We start from the raw sequence: 12,545 nt of genomic DNA on the forward strand, positions 1-12,545 counted from the left end.
TCCTCTGTAGAGAACGCCATACAGCTCCCACTGTAGAGTACGCCATACAGCCCCCTCTGTAGACAACGCCATACAGCCCCCTCTGTAGACAATGGCATACAGCCCCCTCTGTAGACAACGGCATACAGCCCCCTCTGTAGACAACGGCATACAGCCCCCTCTGTAGACAACGGCATACAGCCCCCTCTGCAGACAACGCCATACAGCCCCCCTGCAGACAAAGCATTACAGCCCCCTCTGCCGACAACGCCATACAGCCCCCTCTGCCGACAACGCCATACAGCCCCCTCTGCCGACAACGCCATACAGCCCCCTCTGCCGACAACGCCATACAGCCCCCTCTGCCGACAACGCCATACAGCCCCCTCTGCCGACAACGCCATACAGCCCCCTCTGCAGACAACGCCATACAGCCCCCTCTGCAGACAACGCCATACAGCCCCCTCTGCAGACAACGCCATACAGCCCCCTCTGCAGACAACGCCATACAGCCCCCTCTGCAGACAACGCCATACAGCCCCCTCTGCAGACAACGCCATACAGCCCCCTCTGCAGACAACGCCATACAGCCCCCTCTGCAGACAACACCATACAGCCCCCTCTGTAGATATCTTCAAAGGGGGGCAGTATGGTGTTATCTACAGGGGGGGTTGTATGGCGTTCTCTACAGAGGGGGCTGTATGGTATTATCTACAGGGGGGCTGTTAAAAAGGCACTATCTACAAGGGGGGGGGGTTGTGTGACACCCAGGGGAGGGGCCCCAGTCAAAAGTTTGCTATGGGGCCCAGTCTTTCCTAGTTACGCCCCTGCTTACTGCAGATCTCACAATCCCGTATCATGCTGACATCACTTACCATGGGTAAGTACCTGGGTACATGGACCACTACATCACAAGCATCTGGACATCTAGATCAATGTTCCCTGTAAACAGGGTTATGAGTCACCATACTTACTGCAGATCTAACACTCCCGTATCATGCTGACATCACTTACCACCAGGATCTGGGTACATGGACCACTACATCACCAGCATCTGGACATCTAGATCAATGTTCCCTGTAACCAGGGGTATGAGTCACAATACTTACTGCAGATCTAACAATCCCATGTTATGCTATTATCACTTACCACCAGGATCTGGGTACATGGACCACTACACCACCAGCATCTGGACGTCTAGATCAATGTTCCCTGTAACCAGGGTTATGAGTCACAATACTTACTGCAGATCTAACACCAGAGAACCAGAAGATCCTCAGATGGTCCCAGGCTCTAACACAATAATGGGCCTTAAATGTCCCGCAGTAGACTACACCATTTGGAGCTCTTTAGAGACAATCACTTCCCACTAGGGTATATTTCAAATGGGATAATTCACAAATTACCTATTAGACATTATTGATGATATGTCCTGTGTGTACAAGGATAAAAACTACGTTTAAGATTAAATGAAAAGTGGATGTGTACATGTTCTTTATAGATGGATGGTGAACCCCAGTCTGATGCTGCCTGTAAGACACTGTAACTACTGAGCAGAACCATTTCAGAGATATATATATATCACACACACACATTCTGGAGTATATACATACATAAAAGGTAAATATATAGACATACAGACATAGCAATGAGTTTAAAAAAAGCAAATAAAGCGCAAAATCATAAGAAGCTTTATTTCCCTATATGCAAATGCACTGGAAATATTACACATTCAATTCTAAATCACAACAATAACGAGATGTATCCAGTTTGTGTTAATCCTTTACAGAAAGTAAAGGAAAAAGGAATATTAGGATGCTAAAAAATAAAATAGCAGTACCGGCATTTTTCTTTAAAAACTGAAAAATGTAATGTATGAACTGAAAAAATGTTTGAGATTTCCCTTTACAGAACTAATATTTCGTGGCTTCACCGTTGTTTCTGAGAACTGCTTGACATCTGTTTTGTATGGAGTCGAGCAGCTTCTGGCCCCTCTGAACAGGTATTCCAGTCCAGGGAGATTGGACGACATTCCACAGTTCTTCTGCATTTTTGGGTTTTGCCTTATAAACCACATTTTTTATGTCAACAAGTTCTCTATGGGATTGAGGTCAGGGCATTGGGCTGGCCACTCCATTACCTCAATCCTGTTTGTCTGTAACCAAGACGTTGTTCGTTTACTGGTGTGTTTTGGGTCATTGTCGTGTTGAAACACCCATTTCAAGGGAATTTCTTCTTCGTAATAGGGCAACATGATTTCAAGTATTTTGATATATTCAAACTGATCCATTATCCCTTGTATGCGATAAATAGGCCCGACACCATGAGACACATCCCCATATCATGATATTTGCAGCACCATGCTTTACTATCTTCACAGTGTACTGTGTCTTGAATTCAGTGCTCGGGGTCGTCTGACATACTGTCTGCGGTAAATAGACCAAAAAAGAAAAATTTTGATTTCATGAGTCCATCAAATGTTGCGCCGTTTCTCTTTGGGCAGTCAATGTGTTTCTTGGCAAATTCTAACCTATTCAGGACATGTCTTTTTTTCAACAATGGGGAGCTCTTGCTGGTAACTTGGCTTCACTTAATCGTCTTCTGATTGTAGTAGATCACTGGTAACTTCAGATCTTCTATGATCTTTCTGGAGGTGATCATTGGCTGAGCCTTTGGCATTTTGTCTTTTCTTCGATCCATTCGAACAGTAGTTCCCCGCTTCCTTCCAGGTCTTTTAGGTTTTGGTTGCCGCTTCAAGGCATTTGTGATCATTTTAGCTGAGCAGCCTATAATGGCTGCCCTTCTCTATGTGTTTTTTCCTCTGCAATCAACTTTTTAATCAAAGTAGGTTTTTCAACAGAACAATGTCTGGAACGACCCATTTTCCCTTTCAGAAGGAAATGCACTATAACCAACATGTGCAACATTTGAATAAGGGCCAAAATTGACACCTGTTATTCCACAGAATGAAGGACTTCAAAATAATAGCAGTGATGAGTTAAATTAGTGAACAAGCCCCTTTCAATTAATGATTCAATTACTCAGAATGAGCGCCATGCATATCCTAAATGTTGGGTCTGTTTTTTTTCTACTACTCTACTACACTTAAGAGTCAATTATTTGCTAAGTAGAAAGATCACTTCTACCAAAACCATTGATTTATCAGGTAAATGATGTTGGACTGCTATTTTTTTTTAATACTACTGTAGGTGACGAATGGAGATACGATTGAGCCAGTGAATACTGTGGTATTACCGTAAAAATCGTGTGGGCATTTGTCACCACATGTGGGCGTGATTTCGAGCACCATCCCTGATTCTAGTTCTAGGTCTTTAAGGCAGTGATAAATAAACTCGACATTTCCTGTTATGAAAAAAAAATCTGGGAATTTTTATTTTATTTAATTGCAAAAATAATTTCTTTTTTTTGTTCAATTACATACTTTTCATCTGTTTATACTGTTTTAATTAAAGTCAAATATAAAAATGTCCATATATGTTAAAAACAAAGTTTACATAGTCCTCTGGTTTCTCTTGCAGTGTGTGTGAATTTGTGAATACAGTAATAAGTAGCGAGTTTCATGGCGACAATTCAGCATCTCTGCTTTGTAAGTAAACAAGGCTCTTCTTTTCTTCCTTATATCCACAATACTTTTCCTCAGGTAAATATAATTTGTTTTTTTGCAGATCCAGGCCAATTTTACCCGAAAAAGTAACAAACACTCTTATTAGCTGTTTAATATATGTGAATAAACTGATAGGTTTGCAATCTTTTATTTTTTTTTTTGCTCTTATAGCATACCCCACATTCTAAATGAGATTATGGTTACGTGAGTTCTCTGAGGAGTTCCTTAATTTGATAACTTTGTAAAACATCTTCCACATATAGAACATCAAAACAGGTTCTCCCTTGTGTGGATTCTCTGATAAGCCCTAAGTTTGCCTTTAGTAGTAAAACATTTCTCACATTCTGAATATGAATACAGCTTCTCTCCTGTGTGAATTCTCCTATGTCTAACAAGACTTGATTTATCTGTAAAACATTTTCCACATTCTGAACATGAATATGGTTTCTCTCCTGTGTGAATTATCCTATGTTTAACAAGGGTTGATTTATCTGTAAAACATTTCCCACATTCTGAACATGAATACGGCTTATCTCCTGTGTGAATTCTCCCATGTTTTACAAGAGTTGATTTATCTGTAAAACATTTCCCACATTCTGAACATGAATATGGTTTCTCTCCTGTGTGAATTATCTCATGTCTAACAAGACTTGATTTATCTGTAAAACATTTCCCACATTCTGAACATAAATATGGCTTCTCTCCTGTGTGACTTCTCACATGTTTAACAAGAGCCGATTTATTTGTAAAACATTTTCCACATTCTACACATGAATATGGTTTTTCTCCTGTGTGAATTATCTCATGTCTAACAAGACTTGATTTATCTGTAAAGCCTTTCCCACATTCTGAACATGAATATGACTTCTCTCCTGTGTGAATTCTCTGATGAATTATAAGTTTAGATTTCGTAATGAAACATTTCCCACATTCTGAACATGAATATGGCTTCTCCCCTGTGTGACGTCTCTGATGAATCTTAAGTTTAGGTTTAGTGATGAAACGTTTCCCACATTCTGAACATGAATATGGCTTCTCTCCTGTGTGAATTCTCTCATGTCTAACAAGACTTGATTTACCTGTAAAACATTTCCCACATTCTGAACATGAATATGGTTTCTCTCCTGTGTGAATTATCTCATGTCTAACAAGACTTGATTTACCTGTAAAACATTTCCCACATTCTGAACATGAATATGGCTTTTCTCCTGTGTGAATTCTATGATGTGTCACAAGACTTGATTTATCTGTAAAACATTTCCTACATTCTGAACATGAATACAGCTTCTCTCCTGTGTGACTTCTCACATGTTTAACAAGACTTGATTTATCTGTAAAACATTTCCCACATTCTGAACATGAATATGGTTTCTCTCCTGTGTGAATTCTCTCATGTCTAACAAGATGTGAGTTTGTCGAAAAACATTTTCCACATTCTGAACACGAATAAGGCTTCTCTGCTGTGTTAATTCTTTGGTTTGTAAAGAGACCTAATATTTTTGTGAAGTGTTCACTACATTGAAACCTTTTACCCGCTTTTTGAGCTGTACTTGTGGTAACAATCTGTGATTGGTCAGGAGTAGGTTCCTCATGATTTTGAGAATTATATGATAGATCTTTACTGTGAAGCCCTGGATGTACATTAAGGGTAATGAAGTTTTCTCTCGAGGACTGCTGCATGATATCTTCATCTTCTACTTTATCCCAGTTCTTACTGGGATTTTCTGTTAGGATAAAAAATTTATTTTGTGATTTTGTTTCAAAATAGAAAAGTTTACAATTTTATAACATTCATATTAGGCTGGAAATGTTAGAAGTGGATTAAACTGGAAGAAGTTTAAGCCATGCATTTTTGAGTCCACTCCTGGCTTCAGATCAAAAACTATAGTGTTATTTCGACCTTATAATGATTTAAAATATATTAATGACAAAGTCCAGGATACTGGTTTATACCCAGTCCTCCACTTTTATAACAAAGCTTGACTTGCTTAAATTTTTTTTGACAAGCAGAACCTTCTCTGGCAATAGCAACACATTTGGCCCTTCAATCAGGGGCCTTCCCGTCGTAAACAACTTTCAGATTTTAATTTTCGTTTTTTCCTCCCCACATTCCAAAAGCCATAATGTCTTTATTTTTCCGTCGATATAGTACTATGAGGGCTTGATTTTTGCGGGACGAGTTGTAGTTTTTCGTAGCACCATTTATTTTGCCATATAATGTACTAGGAAACGGGGAAAAAATTATTTGTAGGGTAGAAAATGAAAAAAACAGCGATTCCTCCATGGTTTTTTGCCCGCCATTTTTACGGAAATCACTGTGCAATTAAAACAACGTTAACTTTATTCTGTGGGTCAATACGATTACGGTGATACCAAATATATATAGTTTTTTCTATATTTTACTACTTTTACAAGTAAAAACCTAAGTGTAAAAAAGAACATTTATTTTGTGTCGCCAAATTCCGAGACTTTTAATATATATATATATATATTTATTTTTTTTACACAAAAACTTTAACTCATTTTTACTTTTTTTATTAGTCCCCCTAGGGTACATCAACCAGCGATCGTTAGATCGCTTGCACGATATACTGCAATACTAATGTATTGCAGTATATCGAGATTCTGACAGGCATCTATAAAGCCCTGCCGGAGGCAGGGCTTAATAGGTGTACAAAGATGGCGAACTTGGGGGACTTCATTAGGCCCCCAGGCAGCCATAGCAACCATCGCCCCCCACGATTGCCTTGTGGGGGGCGCGATGAGCTGTTAGAGGGGGCCGCCCCCTCTAACGATTTAAATGCTGCCGTCGCTGTTGACCGCAGCATTTAACAAGTTAAACGAGCAGGATCGCGCTCGAGCACGATCCCGCTCGTTACTCTGAAGTGTCGGCTGTAACATACAGCCGACACTGGCACCGTATGGAGCGGGTTCACTCCGTGAGCCTGCTCCATACTTCCCCTACCCAGCTATGACGTAACTGTATGTCATATGTCGGGAAGGGGTTAAAAGATCAGGGGCATAAGCCCCGAGACATATGTTTACCCCCTCACCCAAAAAGAATAATATTTTTGCATATATATCGGAGATAGCATATCTATAAGACTAAAGCCCCTATAGCTACACCACTGGATAGAATTGGATGCATTGTCTCAGCATACATTATCACATATGATAGGCTTAGATATAAGACCCAGCTTGCTGACATTGCGGTTCCAGCACTGGACCCAGGAAAGGTAAGATAATAATTGGTTTACTTATGTGTTACTTATTTTTTTTTGTGTGTTTATGTTTTGTTACAGGTTCGGTGGTTGGACTACTTCGGATTCGAGGACTACATCAATGACGGCGTTTTTTTTTTTATTCTCAATAAAATGGTTAACGAGGATCGTGATTTTTTTATTTCAATAAAATATTTTTCTATGTCCTTGTATTTTGTAAAACTATTACTACCGCCTTAGTAATGGCCGCTGGCTGATTGTCAGCTTCCATAACTAAGGCGGGGCTTAATGTTAGCCAGTGAAAAGGCTAGGACTAACCCCCCTTATTACACCGTACCCACCGCCACCTGGGGTGCCGGGAAGAGCTGGGTAGGATCTAGTATCCGCTCATCTGTAGTGACGATCTGGCACTGGGGCGGCTGCAGACTGGTATTACTAGGCTGGGAAAGCCCCAAAACAGTGGGCTTCCCATCCTGGTAATGCTAGCCTGCTGCGGTTATATTTTACCTGGCTGGTAATGAAAAATGGTGGGACACCACATCGTTTTTTTCTAATTTAACAAGATAATGTGTCATAAGACAAAGCACACATCTCAGGTTAAATTCACAGACACCACAATGAGATCTGTATATTCTAATGGCTGCACAGTCACCGGATCAGTTTTATAAAATATCTTTAGTACGTAGTGGAATAGACAGAGTGAGGTTATTAATCGGAATCTCTAATAAAGGTTTCCAGTACATTGTTAGATCATTCCACTAAGAATTCAGGCTGTTCTAAGGGGAAAGAGGGTCCTATCAAGTACTAATAATATGGACCTAGTGAAGTGCCTCATTCAAGTTTTAGCCATGTGACAATTTAATAGCAAGTTGTTGTTCTATTCCTATGCCAACTTATATTTATTTGGTCCTGTTTTTCTCAAAACATATAGGGCTTCGATATTGTGTAATAAAATAAGGGATATATTTAACTCTAATGGAGTGGGAGAGGCATGGAGGGGAAAACTCTGCTGGACGTTTTAAAACGTCCTTGCAGAGATAGGATAGAGATCCAATATAAATAAAAAAACACATCCTTAAACCCACTTTGAAAACATCTTAAAGACCCTTAAAGCGTAACAAAATTTTAGACGACTTCTCTGAATAATCTGTCACATGTGTGTACAGGAAGAATAACACTATTTCTGCCAATTATATTATTTGTATATGCCATTCTATTAGCAGTTTTCCCTCTGCAGGCTCTCTCTCTCTAATTCTAAGGTTTTCCATGAGCTATTGGGGTGAGCCTAACTGCTATCATGTCTTCTATACACTGCACACAAAGAGCAGAGAACCCGCCTGGTCTACTATCTCTCTGTAGCACACCCTTATTAGCTGCAGCAGCAGAGAGCACATCATACAGCAGTAAAAAGTGCAGTGGAAAATCCTGCAGTGGGGTGACATATAACTCTTACCAACAACCTCTGTCTCCTCTCTCTACTCCTGCTCCCCCTCCACTCGTCAAGGTCTTCTATAGGCAATAGCATCTGTGTCTTTGTGCTACTGCTCCCCCTATCCTCTCCTATGAATTCTACAAGCAAAAACATCTGTGTGTCTCTCACCTAGTGTCACTAACAAAATCTGCATGGATAAAACAGCAAAATTTTAACAGTAAGTAAACTACAAAGTTGATATATATCAGGTAAACTATTAGATTAGCATAAGTTGTTTGAAGAGTTAGTGTCCATTTAAGGGCATGGTGTTCCCCGAAAAACATGTTTTTTTTTTAAAAATTAAACATTTAGTGTGTGGGTGATTAAACATGGTTCAAATTTTTTTTATTTTTTTCACGAGTCAGGAAATAGTCAGGAAATATTATAAATTAATTCTAATTTATAATACTACCCATTTTTGGTCACTAGATGGAGCTAGTTCCCAAAATTGCAGCATTGCAACATTGGGTTAAAAGCCCTCGCTCTAGTGAGCTCTCAGCATCCCCCCCTCCTTTATCCTGGCTAGTGCCGGGATAAACGAGGGGTTTGAAAGGTTTAACCTCCTACACTGTGTGTCGCCATTTTTTGAGGTAACCCACAGTGTAGTAGGTTTACATACAGTAGTAAACACACACAAACACTAACATACATTGAAATGTCTTACCTGCTCCTGCCACCGCGGCTCCCTCCGGCCCGTCCGCTCCCTTTGCTGCCGCTGTTCCATGTGCACAAGTCCGGAAGCCGCGACCGGAAGTAGTAATATTACAGTCCGGCCGCGACTTCCGGTCCACAGGAAAATGGCGCCGGACGGCGCCAATTTCGAATAGGACTGTGTGGGAGCGGCGCATGCGCAGTTCCCACACAGACGCCGTACACGGACGTGAATGGGACGGGAGCCGTTCACAGTCCCTATGGGACTGTGGCTGCCGTACTCCATGTCTGTGTGTGTCGTTAATCGACACACACAGAAATGGAACAAAAAATGGCAGCCCCCATAGGGAAGAAAAAGTGTAAAAATAAGAAAAAGTAAAACACAAACACACAAATGAATAAAAACGTTTTTATTAAAGCACTAACATCTTTAACATATAAAAAAAATTATTTGCCATGACACTGTTCCTTTAAAGAGGCTCTGTCACCAGATTTTGCAACCCCTATCTGCTATTGCAGCAGATCGGCGCTGCAATGTAGATTACAGTAACGTTTTTATTTTTAAAAAACGAGCATTTTTGGCCAAGTTATGACCATTTTTGTATTTATGCAAATGAGGCTTGCAAAAGTACAACTGGGCGTGTTGAAAAGTAAAAGTACAACTGGGCGTGTATTATGTGCGTACATCGGGGCGTTTTTACTACTTTTACTAGCTGGGCGTTCTGACGAGAAGGATCATCCACTTCTCTTCAGAACGCCCAGCTTCTGGCAGTGCAGACACAGTTCTCGAGAGATCACGCTGTGACGTCACTCACAGGTCCTGCATCGTCTCAGACGAGCGAGGACACATCGGCACCAGAGGCTACAGTTGATTCTGCAGCAGCATCAGTGTTTGCAGGTAAGTAGCTACATTGCATAAATACAAAAATGGTCATAACTTGGCCAAAAATGCTCGTTTTTTAAAAATAAAAACGTTACTGTAATCTACATTGCAGCGCCTATCTGCTGCAATAGCAGATAGGGGTTGCAAAATCTGGTGACAGAGCCTCTTTAAAGAAGACATGTTCGAAAAGAGCTACTTAGTGTACAGTAGTGAAGAGGAAAATCAGATTTTAGCCGCCTGTTATGCTATGTATTACATTCTCAGGTTACATAGGCAATCAGCCACATTCCAAGGTAGTGGGTAGACTACTCCAATAAGATTGATTAGTTTGAATTCAGACAGGGCAAAAGGAGTTTGTTTCACGGAGACTAATGTGAACCATATGTTGATCATGAGAAGACCACTAGAGGATCACGAGCTGTGCATGCAACAATGTGTCCAATGGGATAAAGGTATTGATGTTAGACACCCAATCGGCGTAAGGATTTGATGTACATCTTGAAGTGTAAATGTATAAAAAGTAGAGGGGTCGCTTCCCCCTCTGACTATTTCATCTAAACTACTAGATGTGGCACTGCTCCCAGCCGATGGTGAATAAATCTTATATTTCCTGAAGACCAAGTCTCTCGTGGTATTCTACAACATTTCTTGGTGACCCTGACGTGATCCCAAAAACCCTTCTTGCTGGCAGCGTGACCATAGGGAAAATCTCATCAGTGCAGGCCTGTGCAAACTTACAAGTAAGCAGACACCTTGCTTTGCTAAAGTCTGTACGCACTGTTTTAAGTGGAGGGGTTAGTATGGGTAAATTCTAATACCACTCACAGGAAAAGTTATGTTTATCAAGTAGGAATAAGAAGAAGCTACAGTTCAGGTTTGCGTCACTACTGGCTAGGATCCTAGTTCTAAAGCCCAGAAAAGACCCTATTGGTTTTCCAGACACTGTCCAAAACCTTTCCGGGCTCCCCCTCAGCAGATTTGTAGCCAGAATCAGAGAGGTTATCAACAAGATTTTTAGGGGTACCCCGAGAAGATATGAGTTTTCAGTAGTAACTTCCACTAGTTCGTCTAGACAGGAAACTATCGTTACTAGTTGAGGGTAAGCCAGTTAGAAACTATTGTTACAAAAGGCTCTTGCTGCAATCCGACAGTTAGCACGTGTTATTCGATTGCCAACTGTCTTAGCTGTAACTAATTGCGCTGCACATACAGGGGGGAGAGATCTATCTAGAGCAAACATGCTGGCAGATGATTCTGCAAAGGAAGCGGCTTATAGGGTAACGCCATATCCCATAGTGCTGCAAATGTCATTGAAATCTGATTCTGACAAAAATCTGTCTATCCAGATGTTGATAGAGGCAGAGGATTCAGCACCAGTTGCTGAAAAAGAAATATGGAAGGATAGGAGAGGACAAATAGACGAATTAACTGGAGTATGCGAGTTAAAATAGGTAAAGCAATTTTACCAGATATACCAGTATATTACAATACCTCTTGCCAAAATTACATCTACCCACTCGAGAGTAAGCATTCATTGTACATTGCTATCTCAGACACCTGGTTTGTCCCCAATTTAAGTGCCAAAATGTTATGATCTTTATCTGTGCAGTATTTGTCAAACATATTTATCTCAACCTACGGAACAAGTTGCAAGGGCCAAAAAGTCCTAAGTCCAATGGCCATTTTCAACATCTGCATATGGATTTTATTGACATGGGAGATATAATACAAACTTACTGATATGTACTTGGGATAGTGTGCCCATAATCTAGATAGGTAGAGGCTTTTCCATGCGTAAAAGCAGATGCAAAATCAGTTTTGGAATATGTTCAATATTAAGATCAGATAATGGGCCCCATTTTTCAAATGTAGTAAAGGAAAAAGTGTGCAAGCAATTAGGTATAACACAAAAATTGATCACATCTTATCTTCAATCTAATGGATTTGTGGAGAGAATTAATGGTTTACATAAAGCAAAGCTAGGCAAATTATGTAACACCACCGGGAAAAATTGTCTATATTGCTTGCCTTTGTTTTCAGGATTGTCATTATTGTTTATATGTAATGATTTACAGATGCATGGACAATTGGAATATCTAACCTTAGATTTAGAAGCATCAATAGTTAAGAATATCAATAGATTTGGTAGAAATATTGTCGACCCTGGTAACATTTTAGAATCAAGTAGTAGTAATTATTTTGAAGAACATTTGTGGTATAGACATATGAAACATGTCAGCAATGTGCATAATGTATCCGGTTATGTTTGTCCGTTATTGCCTCATACAGCAAGAATGGAGCAATTGATGGGGTCAGAAGAGATGAGTGAACTGGAGATTGAATGTTTCTTACATACATACATTTGGAAATTAGGAGGGAAAATTCAACCATATGAGATTACAGTAGAAAAAGTATCAACAAGCATATGAGGTCGACTGTTAGGAAAACGCCTGTTCCCTTAACATCACCATAACTACTGTTCTAGCTTCTGGGCGGTTCTGTTTTACTTTGAGCCTATCTCTTTTCTTTTCCTTTCTGCCTATCAGCTGTGGAGTTTTATTTATACCTGGCTTCCTCCACCCGGTCTTCGCTTGTGATTTTCCTTGTCTTATGGTGTTCAGATCAAGCTACTGACATTCCCTGTACTTCTGACTTCTTGGAAACTGACCTTGGCTTGTCTCTCGTTAACCCCTTGTTTACCAAGTTTGATTATCT

General features: G+C 40.3%; 1 protein-coding gene across 1 annotated transcript in view; it reads right to left on the minus strand.

The window, feature by feature from the left end:
• Positions 1 to 3,359: 3,359 nt before the first annotated feature.
• LOC142663947 (uncharacterized) overlaps positions 3,360 to 12,545 on the minus strand; it is a 40,451-nt gene continuing 31,265 nt past the window's right edge. The window contains exon 7 of the mRNA XM_075842805.1: positions 3,360 to 5,328. Coding sequence (XP_075698920.1) covers positions 3,872 to 5,328 — 1,457 coding nt within the window. The 3' untranslated portion in view covers positions 3,360 to 3,871. The remainder of the gene's footprint in view (positions 5,329 to 12,545) is intronic.

This window comes from Rhinoderma darwinii, chromosome 1 (assembly GCF_050947455.1).
Source record: "Rhinoderma darwinii isolate aRhiDar2 chromosome 1, aRhiDar2.hap1, whole genome shotgun sequence".
NCBI lineage: Eukaryota > Metazoa > Chordata > Amphibia > Anura > Rhinodermatidae > Rhinoderma > Rhinoderma darwinii.